This window comes from Oncorhynchus gorbuscha, linkage group LG11, assembly GCF_021184085.1.
Source record: "Oncorhynchus gorbuscha isolate QuinsamMale2020 ecotype Even-year linkage group LG11, OgorEven_v1.0, whole genome shotgun sequence".
In the NCBI taxonomy this organism is placed as follows: Eukaryota; Metazoa; Chordata; class Actinopteri; order Salmoniformes; family Salmonidae; genus Oncorhynchus; species Oncorhynchus gorbuscha.
The window spans coordinates 80,855,639-80,877,760 of NC_060183.1; the positions used below are offsets into that span (position 1 = coordinate 80,855,639).

A 22,122-nucleotide genomic window follows, 5' to 3' on the forward strand; every position below is an offset into this window, starting at 1 on the left:
ACTGGGGAATGGGTTTAACATTACCCCGAGCATAGATGTTTCCCTGGGGAATGGGTTTAATGTAACCCTGACCATGTCTATGTTTCCCTGGGGAATGGGTTTAATGTAACCCTGACCATGTCTATGTTTCCCCGGGGAATGGGTTTAATGTAACCCTGACCATGTGTATGTTTCCCTGGGGAATGGGTTTAATGTAATCCTGACCATGTCTATGTTTCCCCGGGGAATGGGTTTAATGTAACCCCGAGCATAGATGTTTCCCCGGGGAATGGGTTTAACATTACCCCGAGCATAGATGTTTCCCCGGGGAATGGGTTTAACATTACACCGAGCATAGATGTTTCCCCGGGGAATGGGTTTAATGTAACCCTGACCATGTCTATGTTTCCCTGGGGAATGGGTTTAATGTAACCCTGACCATGTCTATGTTTCCCTGGGGAATGGGTTTAATGTAACCCTGACCATGTCTATGTTTCCCTGGGGAATGAGTTGGAATTATCTGAAATGACTGGATCATGTAAACTATCTGAAATGACTGGATCATGTAAACTATCTGAAATGACTGGAGCATGTAAACTATCTGAAATGACTGGAGCATGTAAACTGTCTGAAATGACTGGAGCATGTAAACAATGTGTCACGCCCTGACCTTAGAGAGCCTTTTAATGGCACGTGCCCGGGCCAAAATCACCATCCAGCTAGGACGGGTTGTGCAGGCTCTTAGCTTGAGACCTCCACGGCCCAGTGTATCCTGTGCCTCGGCCAAGGACAAGACCTCCTGTATGTCTCCCCAGCCTGGTGCGTCCTGTGCCTGCTCCCAGAGCCAGGCCTCCTGTGTGTCTCTCCACTCCAGTGATGATCCATGGCATGAAGCCTCCAGTGATGATCCATGGCACAAAGCCTCCAGTGATGATCCATGGCAAGAAGCCTCCAGTGATGATCCATGGCAAGAAGCCTCCAGTGATGATCCATGGCAAGAAGCCTCCAGTGATGATCCATGGCAAGAAGCCTCCAGTGATGATCCATGGCAAGAAGCCTCCAGTGATGATCCATGGCAAGAAGCCTCCAGTGATGATCCATGGCAAGAAGCCTCCAGTGGTGAGACATGGCACAAAGCCTCCAACGAGGGCCTCCAGTCCGGAGTCTCCAGCGATGCCCTCCAGTCCGGAGCTTCCAGCGACACCCTCCAGTCCGGGGCCCGCAGCAACGAGGGTGACCAGTCCGGGGCCCGCAACAACGAGGGTGCCCAGTCCGGGGCCCGCAGAGAGGGTGCCCATTCTGGGGCCCGCAGAGAGGGTCCCCAGTCCGGGGGTGGCGGCGAGGTCCCGCTCAGCCCAGTCAAAACTGTTCGCTGCTCTGGCCCCCCAATGGTGGAACAAACTCCCTCACGACGCCAGGACAGCGGAGTCAATCACCACCTTCCGGAGACACCTGAAACCCCACCTCTTTAAGGAATACCTAGGATAGGATAAGTAATCCCTCTCACCCCCCCCCCTTTAAGATTTAGATGCACTACTGTAAAGTGACTGTTCCACTGGATGTCATAAGGTGAATGCACCAATTTGTAAGTCGCTCTGGATAAGAGCGTCTGCTAAATGACTTAAATGTAAATGTATGTAAATGTCCACCACACCAGAGGTGTCACCAAAGCGGGGTGAGCCAGAGTTGGAGTGGGGTCTGCGTCCCGCACCTGAGCCGTCACCGCGGATAGATGCCCACTGTCACGCCCTGACCTTAGAGAGCCGTTTAATGTCTCTATTTGGTTTGGTCAAGGTGTGATTTGGGGTAGGCAGTCTATGTTTTGTTATCTATGATTTTGTATTTCTATGTTTTGGCCGGGTATCGTTCTCAATCAAGGACAGCTGTCTATCGTTGTCTCTGATTGGGAACCATACTTAGGTATCCCTTTTCCCCTGGGAAGTTGACTTTGTTTAGGGCACACAGCCTTTGAGCCTCACGGTTTGTTTTTGTAGTGTTTATTGTTTTGTTCTGCGTCATTTTGATTACATAAAACAAAAAATGTACACTCACCACGCTGCACCTTGGTCCTCTCTCCTTTCAACAGCCGTGACACAATGTGTTCCACCCAGTCCCCCCCTAGGGCTGTTACAGGGACCGTATTACCGCCATACCGGTGGTCACAAGTCATGTGACCATTTAGTCCCGGTAATTAGGCTTCTCCAAGCTCTGATGCTGATCATTAATAGCCTACCAAACTTGTTAACTTCCTGGTACTCAGCACTCTGTTGTCCCTCTAATCACTCTGACATCAATGCAAATGTAATGAAAATCTAATAAAACACTTCATGAGAGCCCAGGAGTTCATGTTGTGGAAGTTTTGGTGGCCTCTATTAAAAGAGGAGGAACCCATCAGCTTTCTATAGGCTAGGCCTACCATTTATCAAATGTCCTAATATTAAGCGTATTGCTCCGCGTTACAACGGGAGCCTACCTGGATGGCATGAACATGAACCACAGGAAAGTGCATGACATGACAAGTAGATGACTTTTCCCGCTGCCCGTTTCGAGTATTTTTTTTACTAATTTCTACTTTGTAGAATAATAGTGAAGACATCAAAACTGTGAAATAACACATATGGAATCATGTAGTAACCAAAAAAGTGTTAAACAAATCCAAATATATTTTATATTTGAGATTCTTCAAAGTAGCCACCCTTTGCCTTGATGACAGCTTTGCACACTCTTGTTTTTCTGTCAACAAAATAAGTTTGACACCAGTCAGGCCCCAGAGGACTGGAGTTGCCCAGGCCTGCCCTAGGACCCACTCCAATTCCCATACCGCACCAACTGACCCACAGATCATGTGATCTCTATTGCACTCCACACTGCCATTTCCCACCTGGACAAAAGGAACACCTTTGTGAGAATGCTGTTCATTGACTACAGCTCAGTGTTCAACACCATAGTGTCTACATTGCTCATCACTAAGCTAAGGACCCTGGGACTAAACACCTCCCTCTGCAACTGGATCCTGGACTTCCTGACGGGCCGCCCCTAGGTGGTAAGGGTAGGCAACACCACATCCGCCAAGCTGAGCCTCAACATGGGGGCCCCTCAGGTGTGCGTGCTTAGTCCCCTCCTGTACTCCCTGTTCACCCACAACTGCACGGCCAGGCACCACTCCAACACCATCATTAAGTTTGTTGACGATAACAATGGTTGGCCTGATTACCAACAATGATGAGACGGCCTATAGGGAGGAGGGCAGAGACCTGTCAGTGTGGTGCCAGGATAACAACCTCTCCCTCAATGTGAGCAAGACAAAGGAGCTGATCGTGGACTACAGGAAAAGGCGGGCCGAACAGGCCCCCATTAACATGTTACGGGGCTGTAGTGGAACGGGTCGAGAGTTTCAAGTTCCTTGATGTCCACATCACTAACGAACTATCATGGTCCAAACACACCAAGACATTTGTGAAGAGGGCACGACAACATCTTTTCCCCTCAGGAGACTGAAAAGATTTGGCATGGGTTCCCAGATCCTCAGAAAGTTCTACAGCTGCATCATCGAGAGCATCCTGACCGGTTGCATCACTGCCTGGTATGGCAACTGCTCGGCTTCTGACCGTAAGGTGCTACAGAGGGTAGTGTGTACGGCCCAGTACATCACTGGGGTCAAGCTTCCTGCCATCCAGGACCTCTATACTAGGTGGTGTCAGAGGAAAGACCAAAAAATTGTCAAAGACTCCAGTCACTCAAGTCATAGACTATTATTTACTTTAGTTTATTTGGTAAAAGATTTCTTAACTCTGTTACTTGAACTGCACTGTTGGTTAAGGTCTTGTAAGTGAGCATTTCACGGTAAGGTCTACCTGTTGTATTCGGCATTTCACTTTAAGGTCTACCTGTTGTATTCGGCATTTCACGGTAAGGTCTACCTGTTGTATTTGGCATTTCACGGTAAGGTCTACCTGTTGTATTCGGCATTTCATGGTAAGGTCTACCTGTTGTATTCGGCATTTCACGGTAAGGTCTACCTGTTGTATTCGGCGCTTGTGACAAAGTTTCATTTGATTTAGATTATCAAGTGCTTGTCAAATTGTGAATGAGAGACTGATGAAGTGTGTACAGCCTTTCGCAAAAAAAAACAAAGCAGAGCTCATGACTCATATCATCATTAGTGTCATCATGCAGCCTTCCAATGTATTAACCATCAACACATATAACCCAATGTTTGTAGAACAACTTACATTAATAATTCTAAATTAAGCATATAGAAATACCTATTTCTTTGTTAACCGCTTAACACAGAATAGCCCAATATGCGCACTCCCTCAAATCGTTTGGAGAAAATAGGTATATTTTATTCTGATTTTTTTCAATTGTATTGTTCATACTATAAAATAATGCCACGGGATTATAAGCAAATCTTGTCAGCTAAATGAACTAGTGTAGCCCACAGCCATATGGCATAGCCAGATCAGGACCTAACATAAGGACAACTAAATGCACTAGTGTAGCCCACAGCCATATGGCACAGCCAGATCAGGACCTAACATAAGGACAACTAAATGAACTAGTGTAGCCCACAGCCATATGGCACAGCCAGATCAGGACCTAACATAAGGACAACTAAATGAACTAGTGTAGCCCACAGCCATATGGCATAGTCAGATCAGGACCTAACATAAGGACAACTAAATGCACTAGTGTAGCCCACAGCCATATGGCATAGCCAGATCAGGACCTAACATAAGGACAACTAAATGCACTAGTGTAGCCCACAGCCATATGGCACAGCCAGATCAGGACCTAACATAAGGACAACTAAATGAACTAGTGTAGCCCACAGCCATATGGCATAGTCAGATCAGGACCTAACATAAGGACAACTAAATGCACTAGTGTAGCCCACAGCCATATGGCATAGCCAGATCAGGACCTAACATAAGGACAACTAAATGCACTAGTGTAGCCCACAGCCATATGGCACAGCCAGATCAGGACCTAACATAAGGACAACTAAATGAACTAGTGTAGCCCACAGCCATATGGCATAGTCAGATCAGGACCTAACATAAGGACAACTAAATGCACTAGTGTAGCCCACAGCCATATGGCACAGCCAGATCAGGACCTAACATAAGGACAACTAAATGAACTAGTGTAGCCCACAGCCATATGGCATAGCCAGATCAGGACCTAACATAAGGACAACTCAGAGTTGAACAGAAGCTGCTCCACTCTGAAGCCCACTGAGATGCAGTGTCTTAGACCTCTGCTCCACTCTGGAGCCCACTGAGATGCAGTGTCTTAGACCTCTGCTCCACTCTGGAGCCCACTGAGATGCAGTGTCTTAGACCTCTGCTCCACTCTGGAGCCCACTGAGATGCAGTGTCTTAGACCTCTGCTCCACTCTGGAGCCCACTGAGATGCAGTGTCTTAGACCTCTGCTCCACTCTGAAGCCCACTGAGATGCAGTGTCTTAGACCTCTGCTCCACTCTGGAGCCCACGTGAGGAGGTCCTCTTGTAGGAGGATATGAGGGAGATAGTGATAGCTCTATAGGTCCAAACAGAGAGTTGTAGCTCTGAAGTCAGGTGTTAGGTTAGTTTAGCCTTAAGGTCAATTAAGACCTTCATGGTGTAACTGTACTAAACTCAGTGTGTGTGTTTGTGTGTGTGTTAGTTTAGCCTTAAGGTCAATGAAGACCTTCATGGTGTAACTGTACTAAACTCAGTGTGTGTGTTTGTGTGTGTGTTAGTTTAGCCTTAAGGTCAATGAAGACCTTCATGGTGTATCTGTACTAAACTCAGTGTGTGTGTTTGTGTGTGTGTTAGTTTAGCCTTAAGGTCAATGAAGACCTTCATGGTGTATCTGTACTAAACTCAGTGTGTGTGTGTGTCAATGCTTCTCCAAGTCTGGTGCGGAGTGATCTGGTACCAGTATGCTAGATGTTCGTTATTCTGCCATGTCCTCCTCAACCACTACATCTGCTCTAGAGGCTCCTCTACTGATTTCTGTGATCTGAAACAGAAATGTATTCTTCTCTCTCCTCTTCAATCCAGGTTGAGGGAGGTGGGAAGGCGGACCTGTTGGAACACCCCCTGTTGCCAGGTGACCAGGTGGTTGTCATTAACGACGTGGAGCTCAGTGGATTCAGGCAGGAAGCCATCTCATTGGTCAAAGGATCCTACAAGACTCTTCGACTCACTGTTCGCAGGTATGTTAACTAAAACCCCATCATCCAATCACATGCTCTCTCTCTCTCTCTCTCTCTCTCTCTCTCTCTCTCTCTCTCTCTCTCTCTCTCTCTCTCTCTCTCTCTCTCTCTCTCTCTCTCTCTCTCTCTCTCTCTCTCTCTCTCTCTCTCTCTCTCTCTCTCTCTCTCTCTCTCTCTCTCTCTCTCTCTCTCTCTCTCTCTCTCTCTCTCTCTCTCTCTCTCTCTCTCTCTCTCTCTCTCTCTCTCTCTCTCTCTCTCTCTCTCTCTCTCTCTCTCTCTCTCAGATCAAACGGCCAATTCAGATTTCATGTTTTTGGTGGTCTTGTTTTTATCCTGCAAATCACATCATGTTGAAAGGCATTGGTTTGATCACACCAGGTGGAGAGGTGTTGGTTTGGTCACACCAGGTGGAGAGGTGTTGGTTTGGTCACACCAGGTGGAGAGGTGTTGGTTTGGTCACACCAGGTGGAGAGGTGTTGGTTTGGTCACACCAGGTGGCGAGGTGTTGGTTTGGTCACACCAGGTGGAGAGGTGTTGGTTTGGTCACACCAGGTGGAGAGGTGTTGGTTTGGTCACACCAGGTGGAGAGGTGTTGGTTTGGTCACACCAGGTGGAGAGGTGTTGGTTTGGTCACACCAGGTGGAGAGGTGTTGGTTTGGTCACACCAGGTGAGAGGTGTGGCTGGTATAGCAACCAATCAACCAACCAATCACCCTCCTCACCCTCCCCAGTCTGACGTCTATAGTGACCTCACCCTCCCCAGTCTGATGTCTATAGTGACCTCACCCTCCTCACCCTCCCCAGTCTGATGTCTATAGTGACCTCACCCTCCCCAGTCTGATGTCTATAGTGACCTCACCCTCCTCACCCTCCCCAGTCTGATGTCTATAATGACCTCACCCTCCCCAGTCTAATGCCTATAATGACCTCACCCTCCCCAGTCTGTTGTCTATAATGACCTCACCCTCCCCAGTCTGATGTCTATAGTGACCTCACCCTCCCCAGTCTAATGTATATAGTGACCTCACCCTCCTCACCCTCCCCAGTCTGATGTCTATAATGACCTCACCCTCCCCAATCTGTTGCCTATAGTGACCTCACCCTCCTCACCCTCCCCAGTCTGATGTCTATAGTGACCTCACCCTCCTCACCCTCCCCAGTCTGATGTCTATAATGACCTCACCCTCCCCAATCTGTTGCCTATAGTGACCTCACCCTCCTCACCCTCCCCAGTCTGTTGTCTATAATGACCTCACCCTCCCCAGTCTGATGTCTATAGTGACCTCACCCTCCTCACCCTCCCCAGACTGATGTCTATAGTGACCTCACCCTCCCCAGTCTGATGTCTATAGTGACCTCACCCTCCTCACCCTCCTCACCCTCCCCAGTCTGATGTCTATAGTGACGTCACCCTCCTCACCCTCCCCAGTCTAATGTCTATAGTGACCTCACCCTCCCCAGTCTGTTGTCTATAGTGACCTCACCCTCCCCAGTCTGATGTCTATAGTGACCTCACCCTCCTCACCCTCCTCACCCTCCCCAGTCTGATGTCTATAGTGACCTCACCCTCCTCACCCTCCCCAGTCTAATGTCTATAGTGACCTCACCCTCCCCAGTCTGTTGTCTATAGTGACCTCACCCTCCCCAGTCTGATGTCTATAGTGACCTCACCCTCCTCACCCTCCCCAGTCTGATGTCTATAATGACCTCACCCTCCCCAGTCTAATGTCTATAATGACCTCACCCTCCCCAGTCTGTTGTCTATAGTGACCTCACCCTCCTCACCCTGTTCACCCTCCCCAGTCTGATGTCTATAGTGACCTCACCCTCCCCAGTCTGTTGTCTATAGTGACCTCACCCTCCTCACCCTCCCCAGTCTGATGTCTATAATGACCTCACCCTCCTCACCCTCCCCAGTCTGATGTCTATAATGACCTCACCCTCCTCACCCTCCCCAGTCTGTTGTCTATAATGACCACACCCTCCTCACCCTCCCCAGTCTGTTGTCTATAATGACCTCACCCTCCTCACCCTCCTCACCCTCCCCAGTCTGACGTCTATAGTGATCTCACCCTCCTCACCCTACCCAGTCTGATGTCTATAGTGACCTCACCCTCCCCAGTCTGATGTCTATAGTGACCTCACCCTCCTCACCCTCCCCAATCTGATGTCTATAGTGACCTCACCCTCCTCACCCTACCCAGTCTGATGTCTATAGTGACCTCACCCTCCTCACCCTCCCCAATCTGATGTCTATAGTGACCTCACCCTCCTCACCCTACCCAGTCTGATGTCTATAGTGACCTCACCCTCCCCAGTCTGACGTCTATAGTGACCTCACCCTCCTCACCCTACCCAGTCTGATGTCTATAGTGACCTCACCCTCCCCAGTCTGATGTCTATAATGACCTCACCCTCCCCAGTCTAATGTCTATAATGACCTCACCCTCCCCAGTCTAATGTCTATAATGACCTCACCCTCCCCAGTCTAATGTCTATAATGACCTCACCCTCCCCAGTCTAATGTCTATAATGACCTCACCCTCCCCAGTCTGATGTCTATAATGACCTCACCCTCCCTAGTCTGTTGTCTATAATGACCTCACCCTCCCCAGTCTAATGTCTATAGTGACCTCACCCTCCTCACCCTCCCCAGTCTGATGTCTATAATGACCTCACCCTCCCTAGTCTGTTGTCTATAATGACCTCACCCTCCCCAGTCTAATGTCTATAGTGACCTCACCCTCCTCACCCTCCCCAGTCTGATGTCTATAGTGACCTCACCCTCCCCAGTCTGATGTCTATAGTGACCTCACCCTCCCCAGTCTAATGTCTATAATGACCTCACCCTCCTCACCCTCCCCAGTCTGATGTCTATAATGACCTCACCCTCCCCAGTCTGATGTCTATAATGACCTCACCCTCCCCAGTCTAATGTCTATAATGACCTCACCCTCCCCAGTCTGTTGCCTATAGTGACCTCACCCTCCCCAGTCTAATGTCTATAATGACCTCACCCTCCCCAGTCTAATGTCTATAATGATCTCACCCTCCCCAGTCTAATGTCTATAATGACCTCACCCTCCCCAGTCTGATGTCTATAATGACCTCACCCTCCCCAGTCTAATGTCTATAATGACCTCACCCTCCCCAGTCTAATGTCTATAATGACCTCACCCTCCCCAGTCTAATGTCTATAATGACCTCACCCTCCCCAGTCTAATGTCTATAATGACCTCACCCTCCCCAGTCTAATGTCTATAGTGACCTCACCCTCCCCAGTCTAATGTCTATAGTGACCTCACCCTCCCCAGTCTAATGTCTATTGTGACCTCACCCTTCCCAGTCTAATGTCTATAATGACCTCACCCTCCCCAGTCTAATGTCTATAGTGACCTCACCCTCCCCAGTCTAATGTCTATAGTGACCTCACCCTCCCCAGTCTAATGTCTATAGTGACCTCACCCTCCCCAGTCTAATGTCTATAGTGACCTCACCCTCCCCAGTCTAATGTCTATAATGACCTCACCCTCCCCAGTCTAATGTCTATAGTGACCTCACCCTCCCCAGTCTAATGTCTATAGTGACCTCACCCTCCCCAGTCTAATGTCTATAGTGACCTCACCCTCCCCAGTCTAATGTCTATAGTGACCTCACCCTCCCCAGTCTAATGTCTATAATGACCTCACCCTCCCCAGTCTAATGTCTATAATGACCTCACCCTCCCCAGTCTAATGTCTATAGTGACCTCACCCTCCCCAGTCTAATGTCTATAGTGACCTCACCCTCCCCAGTCTGTTGTCTATAATGACCTCACCCTCCCCAGTCTAATGTCTATAATGACCTCACCCTCCTCACCCTCCCCAGTCTGTTGTCTATAGTGACATTTACATTTACATTTAAGTCATTTAGCAGACGCTCTTATCCAGAGCGACTTACAAATTGGTGCATTCACCTTATGACATCCAGTGGAACAGTCACTTTACAATAGTGCATCTAAATCTTAAAGGGGGGGGGGGGGAAACTTATCATATCCTAGGTATTCTTTAAAGAGGTGGGGTTTCAGGTGTCTCCGGAAGGTGGTGATTGACTCCACTGTCCTGGCGTCGTGAGGGAGTTTGTTCCACCATTGGGGGGCCAGAGCAGCGAACAGTTTTGACTGGGCTGAGCGGGAGCTGTACTTCCTCAGTGGTAGGGAGGCGAGCAGGCCAGAGGTGGATGAACGCAGTGCCCTTGTTTGGGTGTAGGGCCTGATCAGAGCCTGGAGGTGACCTCACCCTCCCCAGTCTGTTGTCTATAATGACCTCACCCTCCCCAGTCTGATGTCTATAGTGACCTCACCCTCCTCACCCTCCTCACCCTCCCCAGTCTGTTGTCTATAGTGACCTCACCCTCCCCAGTCTGATGTCTATAGTGACCTCACCCTCCTCACCCTCCCCAGTCTGATGTCTATAGTGACCTCACCCTCCTCACCCTCCTCACCCTCCCCAGTCTGTTGTCTATAGTGACCTCACCCTCCTCACCCTCCCCAGTCTGATGTCTATAATGACCTCACCCTCCTCACCCTCCCCAGTCTGTTGTCTATAGTGACCTCACCCTCCTCACCCTCCCCAGTCTGATGTCTATAATGACCTCACCCTCCTCACCCTCCCCAGTCTGTTGTCTATAGTGACCTCACCCTCCTCACCCTCCCCAGTCTGATGTCTATAATGACCTCACCCTCCTCACCCTCCCCAGTCTGTTGTCTATAGTGACCTCACCCTCCTCACCCTCCCCAGTCTGATGTCTATAATGATCTCACCCTCCTCACCCTCCCCAGTCTGATGTCTATAGTGACCTCACCCTCCCCAGTCTGATGTCTATAGTGACCTCACCCTCCCCAGTCTAATGTCTATAGTGACCTCACCCTCCCCAGTCTGTTGTCTATAATGACCTCACCCTCCCCAGTCTAATGTCTATAATGACCTCACCCTCCTCACCCTCCCCAGTCTGTTGTCTATAGTGACATTTACATTTACATTTAAGTCATTTAGCAGACGCTCTTATCCAGAGCGACTTACAAATTGGTGCATTCACCTTATGACATCCAGTGGAACAGTCACTTTACAATAGTGCATCTAAATCTTAAAGGGGGGGGAAACTTATCATATCCTAGGTATTCTTTAAAGAGGTGGGGTTTCAGGTGTCTCCGGAAGGTGGTGATTGACTCCACTGTCCTGGCGTCGTGAGGGAGTTTGTTCCACCATTGGGGGGCCAGAGCAGCGAACAGTTTTGACTGGGCTGAGCGGGAGCTGTACTTCCTCAGTGGTAGGGAGGCGAGCAGGCCAGAGGTGGATGAACGCAGTGCCCTTGTTTGGGTGTAGGGCCTGATCAGAGCCTGGAGGTGACCTCACCCTCCCCAGTCTGTTGTCTATAATGACCTCACCCTCCCCAGTCTGATGTCTATAGTGACCTCACCCTCCTCACCCTCCCCAGTCTCACCCTCACCCTCCCCAGTCTGTTGTCTATAGTGACCTCACCCTCCCCAGTCTGATGTCTATAGTGACCTCACCCTCCTCACCCTCCTCACCCTCCCCAGTCTGATGTCTATAGTGACCTCACCCTCCTCACCCTCCTCACCCTCCCCAGTCTGTTGTCTATAGTGACCTCACCCTCCTCACCCTCCCCAGTCTGATGTCTATAATGACCTCACCCTCCTCACCCTCCCCAGTCTGTTGTCTATAGTGACCTCACCCTCCTCACCCTCCCCAGTCTGATGTCTATAATGACCTCACCCTCCTCACCCTCCCCAGTCTGTTGTCTATAGTGACCTCACCCTCCTCACCCTCCCCAGTCTGATGTCTATAATGACCTCACCCTCCTCACCCTCCCCAGTCTGATGTCTATAGTGACCTCACCCTCCTCACCCTCCCCAGTCTGATGTCTATAATGATCTCACCCTCCTCACCCTCCCCAGTCTGATGTCTATAGTGACCTCACCCTCCCCAGTCTAATGTCTATAATGACCTCACCCTCCTCACCCTCCCCAGTCTAATGTCTATAATGACCACACCCTCCCCAGTCTGATGTCTATAATGACCTCACCCTCCCCAGTCTAATGTCTATAATGACCTCACCCTCCCCAGTCTAATGTCTATAATGACCTCACCCTCCTCACCCTCCCCAGACTAATGTCTATAGTGACCTCACCCTTCCCAGTCTAATGTCTATAATGACCTCACCCTCCCCAGTCTAATGTCTATAGTGACCTCACCCTCCCCAGTCTAATGTCTATAAGTGACCTCACCCTCCCCAGTCTAATGTCTATAGTGACCTCACCCTCCCCAGTCTAATGTCTATAGTGACCTCACCCTCCCCAGTCTAATATCTATAATGACCTCACCCTCCCCAGTCTAATGTCTATAGTGACCTCACCCTCCCCAGTCTAATGTCTATAGTGACCTCACCCTCCCCAGTCTAATGTCTATAGTGACCTCACCCTCCCCAGTCTAATGTCTATAGTGACCTCACCCTCCCCAGTCTAATGTCTATAATGACCTCACCCTCCCCAGTCTAATGTCTATAATGACCTCACCCTCCCCAGTCTAATGTCTATAGTGATCTCACCCTCCCCAGTCTAATGTCTATAGTGACCTCACCCTCCCCAGTCTGTTGTCTATAGTGACCTCACCCTCCCCAGTCTAATGTCTATAATGACCTCACCCTCCCCAGTCTAATGTCTATAATGACCTCACCCTCCCCAGTCTAATGTCTATAGTGACCTCACCCTCCCCAGTCTAATGTCTATAGTGACCTCACCCTCCCCAGTCTAATGTCTATAGTGACCTCACCCTCCCCAGTCTAATGTCTATAGTGACATTTACATTTACATTTAAGTCATTTAGCAGACGCTCTTATCCAGAGCGACTTACAAATTGGTGCATTCACCTTATGACATCCAGTGGAACAGTCACTTTACAATAGTGCATCTAAATCTTAAAGGGGGAAACTTATCATATCCTAGGTATTCTTTAAATGAGGTGGGGTTTCAGGTGTCTCCGGAAGGTGGTGATTGACTCCACTGTCCTGGCGTCGTGAGGGAGTTTGTTCCACCATTGGGGGCCAGAGCAGCGAACAGTTTTGACTGGGCTGAGCGGAGCTGTACTTCCTCAGTGGTAGGGAGGCGAGCAGGCCAGAGGTGGATGAACGTCAGTGCCCTTGTTTGGGTGTAGGGCCTGATCATGAGCCTGGAGGTGACCTCACCCTCCCCAGTCTGTTGTCTATAATGACCTCACCCTCCCCAGTCTGATGTCTATAGTGACCTCACCCTCCTCACCCTCCCACCCTCCCCAGTCTGTTGTCTATAGTGACCTCACCCTCCCCAGTCTGATGTCTATAGTGACCTCACCCTCCTCACCCTCCTCACCCTCCCCAGTCTGATGTCTATAGTGACCTCACCCTCCTCACCCTCCCCAGTCTGTTGTCTATAGTGACCTCACCCTCCTCACCCTCCCCAGTCTGATGTCTATAATGACCTCACCCTCCTCACCCTCCCCAGTCTGTTGTCTATAGTGACCTCACCCTCCTCACCCTCCCCAGTCTGATGTCTATAATGACCTCACCCTCCTCACCCTCCCCAGTCTGATGTCTATAGTGACCTCACCCTCCTCACCCTCCCCAGTCTGATGTCTATAATGACCTCACCCTCCTCACCCTCCCCAGTCTAATGTCTATAGTGACCTCACCCTCCTCACCCTCCCCAGTCTGATGTCTATAATGACCTCACCCTCCTCACCCTCCCCAGTCTGTTGTCTATAGTGACCTCACCCTCCTCACCCTCCCCAGTCTGATGTCTATAATGATCTCACCCTCCTCACCCTCCCCAGTCTGATGTCTATAATGACCTCACCCTCCTCACCCTCCCCAGTCTGTTGTCTATAGTGACCTCACCCTCCTCACCCTCCCCAGTCTGATGTCTATAGTGACCTCACCCTCCCCAGTCTAATGTCTATAATGACCTCACCCTCCCCAGTCTGATGTCTATAATGACCTCACCCTCCTCACCCTCCCCAGTCTAATGTCTATAATGACCACACCCTCCCCAGTCTGATGTCTATAATGACCTCACCCTCCCCAGTCTAATGTCTATAATGACCTCACCCTCCCCAGTCTAATGTCTATAATGACCTCACCCTCCTCACCCTCCCCAGACTAATGTCTATAGTGACCTCACCCTCCCCAGTCTGATGTCTATAGTGACCTCACCCTCCCCAGTCTGATGTCTATAATGACCTCACCCTCCCCAGTCTAATGTCTATAATGACCTCACCCTCCCCAGTCTAATGTCTATAATGACCTCACCCTCCACAGTCTAATGTCTATAATGACCTCACCCTCCTCACCCTCCCCAGTCTGATGTCTATAATGACCTCACCCTCCTCACCCTCCCCAGTCTAATGTCTATAGTGACCTCACCCTCCCCAGTCTAATGTCTATAATGACCTCACCCTCCCCAGTCTAATGTCTATAGTGACCTCACCCTCCTCACCCTCCCCAGTCTAATGTCTATAATGACCTCACCCTCCCCAGTCTGATGTCTATAATGACCTCACCCTCCCCAGTCTGATGTCTATAGTGACCTCACCCTCCCCAGTCTGATGTCTATAATGACCTCACCCTCCCCAGTCTAATGTCTATAATGACCTCACCCTCCCCAGTCTAATGTCTATAATGACCTCACCCTCCCCAGTCTAATGTCTATAATGACCTCACCCTCCTCACCCTCCCCAGTCTGATGTCTATAATGACCTCACCCTCCTCACCCTCCCCAGTCTAATGTCTATAGTGACCTCACCCTCCCCAGTCTAATGTCTATAATGACCTCACCCTCCCCAGTCTAATGTCTATAGTGACCTCACCCTCCTCACCCTCCCCAGTCTAATGTCTATAATGACCTCACCCTCCCCAGTCTAATGTCTATAATGACCTCACCCTCCCCAGTCTAATGTCTATAGTGACCTCACCCTCCTCACCCTCCCCAGTCTGTTGCCTATAGTGACCTCACCCTCCTCACCCTCTCCAGTCTGATGTCTATAGTGACCTCACCCTCCTCACCCTCTCCAGTCTGATGTCTATAATGACCTCACCCTCCCAAGTCTAATGTCTATAGTGACCTCACCCTCCTCACCCTCCCCAGTCTGATGTCTATTATGACCTCACCCTCCCCAGTCTGATGTCTATAATGACCTCACCCTCCCCAGTCTAATGTCTATAATGACCTCACCCTCCCCAGTCTAATGTCTATAATGACCTCACCCTCCCCAGTCTAATGTCTATAATGACCTCACCCTCCCCAGTCTAATGTCTATAATGACCTCACCCTCCCCAGTCTGTCTATAGTGACCTCACCCTCCCCAGTCTGTTGTCTATAGTGACCTCACCCTCCTCACCCTCCCCAGTCTAATGTCTATAATGACCTCACCCTCCCCAGTCTAATGTCTATAGTGACCTCACCCTCCCCAGTCTAATGTATATAGTGACCTCACCCTCCTCACCCTCCCCAGTCTGTTGTTTATAGGGACCATGATTCAGAACTCACAGATAATAGGCCAGGCAGTGATGGGTTCTAGTTTGTGTGTGTGTGTGCGTGTATGTGTGTATGTGTGTGTGTGGTGGGATCATGGCTGACCCCCCCCCCCCCCCAGCTCTATTGTTGTCTCCATAACAGCAGCTGTGGAGCGGAGGGTGAAAATAGTCCTTCCTACTGGTTCTGTCCCCACTGGACTGGGCCAAGTCAACCAGCCTTAAGCCTTTCCTGTCTTCCCGAGCTTCAGAATAACCCATGAATATACACAGCACACACTTCCTGGTTCACGTGCAGACACACCTATACACCACCTGCACATCACACTGACACTTTTATTTGGACTTTTATTTATTTGTTAATATGTAATATGTACAATACTCTTTCATCCATATTCACAGTAGTAGAGGATCAAGGATTTAGGCTTGTTAAGGAAGCTATTTCTTAATGCTAATGCTAGTTAAAAGCCAGGCAGTAATGTAATGCACTGTGTTTCCCCCAGGAGGCACACTCTATAAGAGTTGTCAGAGTATGTTGTTAGAGAGAGACTGGAGAGACTGGAGAGACTAGAGAGAGACTGGAGAGTAGAGAGAGAGACTGGAGAGGAGAGAGCGAGAGAGAGAGAGAGCGAGAGAGAGTCTGGAGAGAAGAGAGAGTCTGGAGAGAAGAGAGAGTCTGTCTATAATGAGAGAGAGAGAGAGAGAGAGAGAGAGAGAGAGAGAGAGAGAGAGAGAGAGAGAGAGAGAGAGAGAGAGAGAGAGAGAGAGAGAGAGAGAGAGAGAGAGAGAGAGAGAGAGAGAGAGAGAGAGAGAGAGAGAGAGAGAGAGAGAGAGAGAGAGAGAGAACCTGGACTACACTACACTGGGTCTGTAACCTGGACTACACTAGACTGGGTCTGTAACCCTGGACTAGACTACACTGGGTCTGTAACCCTGGACTTCACCTGTAACCCTGGACTAGACTACACTGGGTCTGTAACCCTGGACTACACTACACTGGGTCTGTAACCCTGGACTACACTACACTGGGTCTGTAACCCTGGACTAGACTACACTGGGTCTGTAACCTGGACTAGACTACACTGGGTCTGTAACCCGGGATCTGGGTCTCTGGTTCACCTGCCTGACTGGCTAGGTGGCTGTAGAGTAAAGAGGTCTCTCTCTCACCCTCTCTCTCTCTCACTCTCGCTCTCTCAATCTCACCCTCTCTCTCTCGCTCTCTCACTCTCACCCTCTCTCACTCTCACTCTCACCCTCTCTCTCTCTCACTCTCACCCTCTCTCTCTCTCACTCTCACCCTCTCTCTCTCTCACTCTCACCCTCTCACTCGCTCTCTCTCTCTCTGAGTCTCTCTCTCTCTCTGAGTCTCTCTCTCTCTCGCTCACTCTCACTCTCACCCTCTCTCTCCCTCCCCCTCTCCCTCTCTCTCTCTCTCTCTCTCTCTCTCTCTCTCTCTCTCTCTCTCTCTCTCTCTCTCACTCTCAACCTCTCTCTCTCTCTCGCTCTCTCACCCTCTCGCTCTCTCACTCTCACCCTCACTCTCACCTTATCTCTCGCTCTCTCTCTCTCAATTCAATTCAATTCAATTCAATTCAAGGGCTTTATTTGCATGGGAAACATGTGTTAACATTGCCAAAGCAAGTGAGGTAGACAACATACAAAGTGAATATATAAAGTGAAAAACAACAAAAATTAACAGTAAACATTACACATAAAGAAGTTTAAAAACAGTAAAGACATTACAAATGTCATATTATATATATATATATATACAATGTACAAATAGTTAAAGGACACAAGATAAAATGAATAAGCATAAATATGGGTTGTATTTACAATGGTGTTTGTTCTTCACTGGTTGCCCTTTTCTCGTGGCAACAGGTCACAAATCTTGCTGCTGTGATGGCACACTGTGGAATTTCACCCAAAAGATATGGGAGTTTTTCAAAATTGGATTTGTTTTCGAATTCTTTGTGGATCTGTGTAATCTGGGGAAAATATGTCTCTCTAATATGGTCATACATTGGGCAGGAGGTTAGGAAGTGCAGCTCAGTTTCCACCTCATTTTGTGGGCAGTGAGCACATAGCCTGTCTTCTCTTGAGAGCCATGTCTGCCTACGGCGGCCTTTCTCAATAGCAAGGCTATGCTCACTGAGTCTGTACATACAGTAGTCAAAGCTTTCCTTAATTTTGGGTCAGTCACAGTGGTCAGGTATTCTGCCGCTGTGTACTCTCTGTTTAGGGCCAAATAGCATTCTAGTTTGCTCTGTTTTTTTGTTAATTCTTTCCAATGTGTTAAGTAATCTCTCTCTGAGTCTCTCTCCCTCTCTCGCTCACTCTCACTCTCACCCTCTCTCTCCCTCCCTCTCTCTCTCTCCCTCCCTCACCCAGAGAGAGAGAGAGAGAGAGAGAGAGAGAGAGAGAGAGAGAGAGAGAGAGAGAGAGAGAGAGAGAGAGAGAGAGAGAGAGAGAGAGAGAGAGAGAGAGAGAGAGAGAGAGAGAGAGAGAGAGAGAGAGAGAGAGAGAGAGACTCTGAGAGAGAGAGACTCTGAGAGAGAGACTCTGAGAGAGAGAGACTCTGAGAGAGAGAGAGACTCTGAGAGAGAGAGAGACTCTGAGAGAGAGAGAGACTCTGAGAGAGAGAGACTCTGAGAGAGAGAGAGACTCTGAGAGAGAGAGAGACTCTGAGAGAGAGAGACTCTGAGAGAGAGAGAGACTCTGAGAGAGAGAGAGACTCTGAGAGAGAGAGCTGGAGACTCTGAGAGAGAGAGCTGGAGACTCTGAGAGAGAGAGAGAGAGAGAGAGAGAGAGAGAGACTCTGAGAGAGAGAGAGACTCTGAGAGAGAGAGAGAGACTCTGAGAGAGAGAGAGAGAGAGAGACTCTGAGAGAGAGAGAGACTCTGAGAGAGAGAGAGACTCTGAGAGAGAGAGAGACTCTGAGAGAGAGAGAGACTCTGAGAGAGAGAGAGACTCTGAGAGAGAGAGAGACTCTGAGAGAGAGAGAGACTCTGAGAGAGAGAGAGACTCTGAGAGAGAGAGACTCTGAGAGAGAGAGAGACTCTGAGAGAGAGAGAGACTCTGAGAGAGAGAGAGACTCTGAGAGAGAGAGAGACTCTGAGAGAGAGAGACTCTGAGAGAGAGAGAGACTCTGAGAGAGAGAGAGACTCTGAGAGAGAGAGAGACTGAGAGAGAGAGAGACTCTGAGAGAGAGAGACTCTGAGAGAGAGAGAGACTCTGAGAGATAGAGAGAGACTCTGAGAGATAGACTCTGAGACACCAGCCTACCACTCTCTACCAGTCTACTACTGTCTACCAGCCTACCACTGTCTACCAGCCTACCACTCTCTACCAGCCTACCACTGTCTACCAGCCTACCACTCTCTACCAGCCAACCACTCTCTACCAGCCTACCACTGTCTACCAGCCTACCACTGTCTGCCAGCCTACCACTGTGTCCTACTGTCTGCCAGCCTACCACTGTCTACCATCCTACCACTCTCTACCAGCCTACCACTCTCTACCAGCCTACCACTCTCTACCAGCCTACCACTGTCTACCAGCCTACCACTGTCTACCAGCCTACCACTGTCTACCAGCCTACCACTCTCTACCAGCCTACCACTGTCTACCAGCCTACCACTGTCTACCAGCCTACCACTGTCTACCATCCTACCACTGCCTCCTACTGTCTGCCAGCCTACCACTGTCTACCACTATCTACCACTGCCTACCACTATCTACCACTGCCTACCACTATCTACCACTGCCTACCACTGTCTGCCAGCCTACCATTATCTATCTGCCTACCACTACATACCACTGTCTACCACTGCCTACCACTGTCTACTAGCCTACCACTGTCTGCCATTGTCTGCCAGCCTACCATTATCTATCTGCCTACCACTGCCTACCACTGTCTACCAATACCTACCACTGTCTACTAGCCTACCACTGTCTACCACTGCCTACCACTGTCTACTAGCCTACCACTGTCTACCACTGCCTACCACTGTCTACCACTGCCTACCACTACCTACCACTATCTACCACTGCCTACCACTATCTACTACTGCCTACCTCTGTCTACCACTGTCTACTAGCCTACCACTGTCTACTAGCCTACCACTGTTTACCACTATCTACCACTGCCTACCACTGTCTACCACTGCCTACCACTGTCTACTAGCCTACCACTGTCTACCACTGCCTACCACTGTCTACCACTGTCTACCACTATCTACCACTGCCTACCACTGCCTACCACTGTCTACCACTGCCTACCACTGCCTACCACTGCCTACCAGCCTACCACTGTCTACCATTATCTACCACTGCCTACCACTGTCTACCACTGCCTACCACTATCTACCACTGCCTACCACTGTCTACCACTGCCTACCACTGTCTACTAGCCTACCACTGTCTACCACTGTCTACCACTATCTACCACTATCTACCACTGCCTACCACTGTCTACCACTGTCTACCACTGTCTACCACTGTCTACCACTGTCTATCACTGTCTACCACTGCCTACCACTGTCTACCGGCCTACCACTGTCTACCACTGCCTACCACTGTCTACCACTGTCTACCACTGTCTACCACTGTCTACCACTGCCTACCACTGCCTACCAGCCTACCACTGTCTACCACTGCCTACCACTGTCTACCACTGCCTACCACTGTCTACTAGCCTACCACTGTCTACCACTGCCTACCACTGTCTACCACTATCTACCACTGCCTACCACTGTCTACTAGCCTACCACTGTCTACCACTGCCTACCACTGCCTACCACTGTCTACCACTGACTACCACTGTCTACTAGCCTACCACTGTCTACCACAGTCTACCACTGTCTACCACTGTCTACCACTGCCTACCACTGCCTACCACTATCTACCACTGTCTACCACTGTCTACCGGCCTACCACTGTCTACCACTGTCTACCACTGCCTACCACTGTCTACTAGCCTACCACTGTCTACCACTGTCTACCACTGTCTACCACTGCCTACCACTGCCTACCACTGTCTACCGGCCTACCACTGTCTACCACTGTCTACCACTGCCTACCACTGTCTACCACTGTCTACCACTGCCTACCACTGCCTACCACTGTCTACTAGCCTACCACTGTCTACCACTGTCTACCACTGTCTACCACTGTCTACCACTGTCTACCACTGCCTACCACTGTCTACCACTATCTACCACTGCCTACCACTGTCTACCACTGCCTACCACTGTCTACCACTGCCTACCACTGTCTACCACTGCCTACCACTGTCTACTAGCCTACCACTGTCTACCACTATCTACCACTGCCTACCACTGTCTACCACTGTCTACCACTGCCTACCACTGTCTACTAGCCTACCACTGTCTACCACAGTCTACCACTGTCTACCACTGCCTACCACTGCCTACCACTATCTACCACTGTCTACCACTGTCTACCGGCCTACCACTGTCTACCACTGTCTACCACTGCCTACCACTGTCTACTAGCCTACCACTGTCTACCACTGTCTACCACTGTCTACCACTGCCTACCACTGCCTACCACTGTCTACCGGCCTACCACTGTCTACCACTGTCTACCACTGTCTACCACTGTCTACCACTGCCTACCACTGCCTACCACTGTCTACCGGCCTACCACTGTCTACCACTGCCTACCACTATCTACCACTGTCTACCACTGCCTACCACTATCTACCACTATCTACCACTGCCTACTAGCCTACCACTGTCTACCACTATCTACCACTGTCTACCACTATCTACCACTGCCTACCACTATCTACCACTATCTACCACTATCTACCACTATCTACCACTATCTACCACTGCCTACCACTATCTACCACTATCTACCACTATCTACCACTGCCTACCACTATCTACCACTATCTACCACTGCCTACCACTATCTACCACTATCTACCACTGCCTACCACTGTCTACCACTGCCTACCACTGTCTACCACTGTCTACCACTGCCCACCACTGTCTACCACTGCCCACCACTATCTACCACTGCCTACCACTGTCTACCACTGCCCACCACTGTCTACCACTGCCTACCACTGCCCACCACTATCTACCACTGTCTACCACTGCCCACCACTATCTACCACTGCCCACCACTATCTACCACTGCCTACCACTGTGGGATCAGAAGACTGAGAAGTAGTTGCACAACTTCAGACTTTGGACACAGCAGTTCTCTGGGAGGGGAAGGGAGGAACGCGAACAAGAAGGAGGCATGATAATTACCTAAGAACCGGAGTCATTCCAGGTTACTGATGCTGGAGTTATCAGTGAGTACAGGATTCCAGGTTACTGATGCTGGAGTTATCAGTGAGTA

General features: G+C 49.8%; 1 protein-coding gene across 2 annotated transcripts in view; it reads left to right on the forward strand.

The window, feature by feature from the left end:
* The window catches only part of LOC123989543 (protein Shroom3-like), a 145,212-nt gene that overhangs the window by 22,666 nt on the left and 100,424 nt on the right, over positions 1-22,122 (forward strand). For both annotated transcript variants that reach the window (XM_046290626.1, XM_046290627.1), the window contains exon 2: positions 6,029-6,183. In XM_046290626.1, coding sequence (XP_046146582.1) covers positions 6,029-6,183 — 155 coding nt within the window. The remainder of the gene's footprint in view (positions 1-6,028; positions 6,184-22,122) is intronic.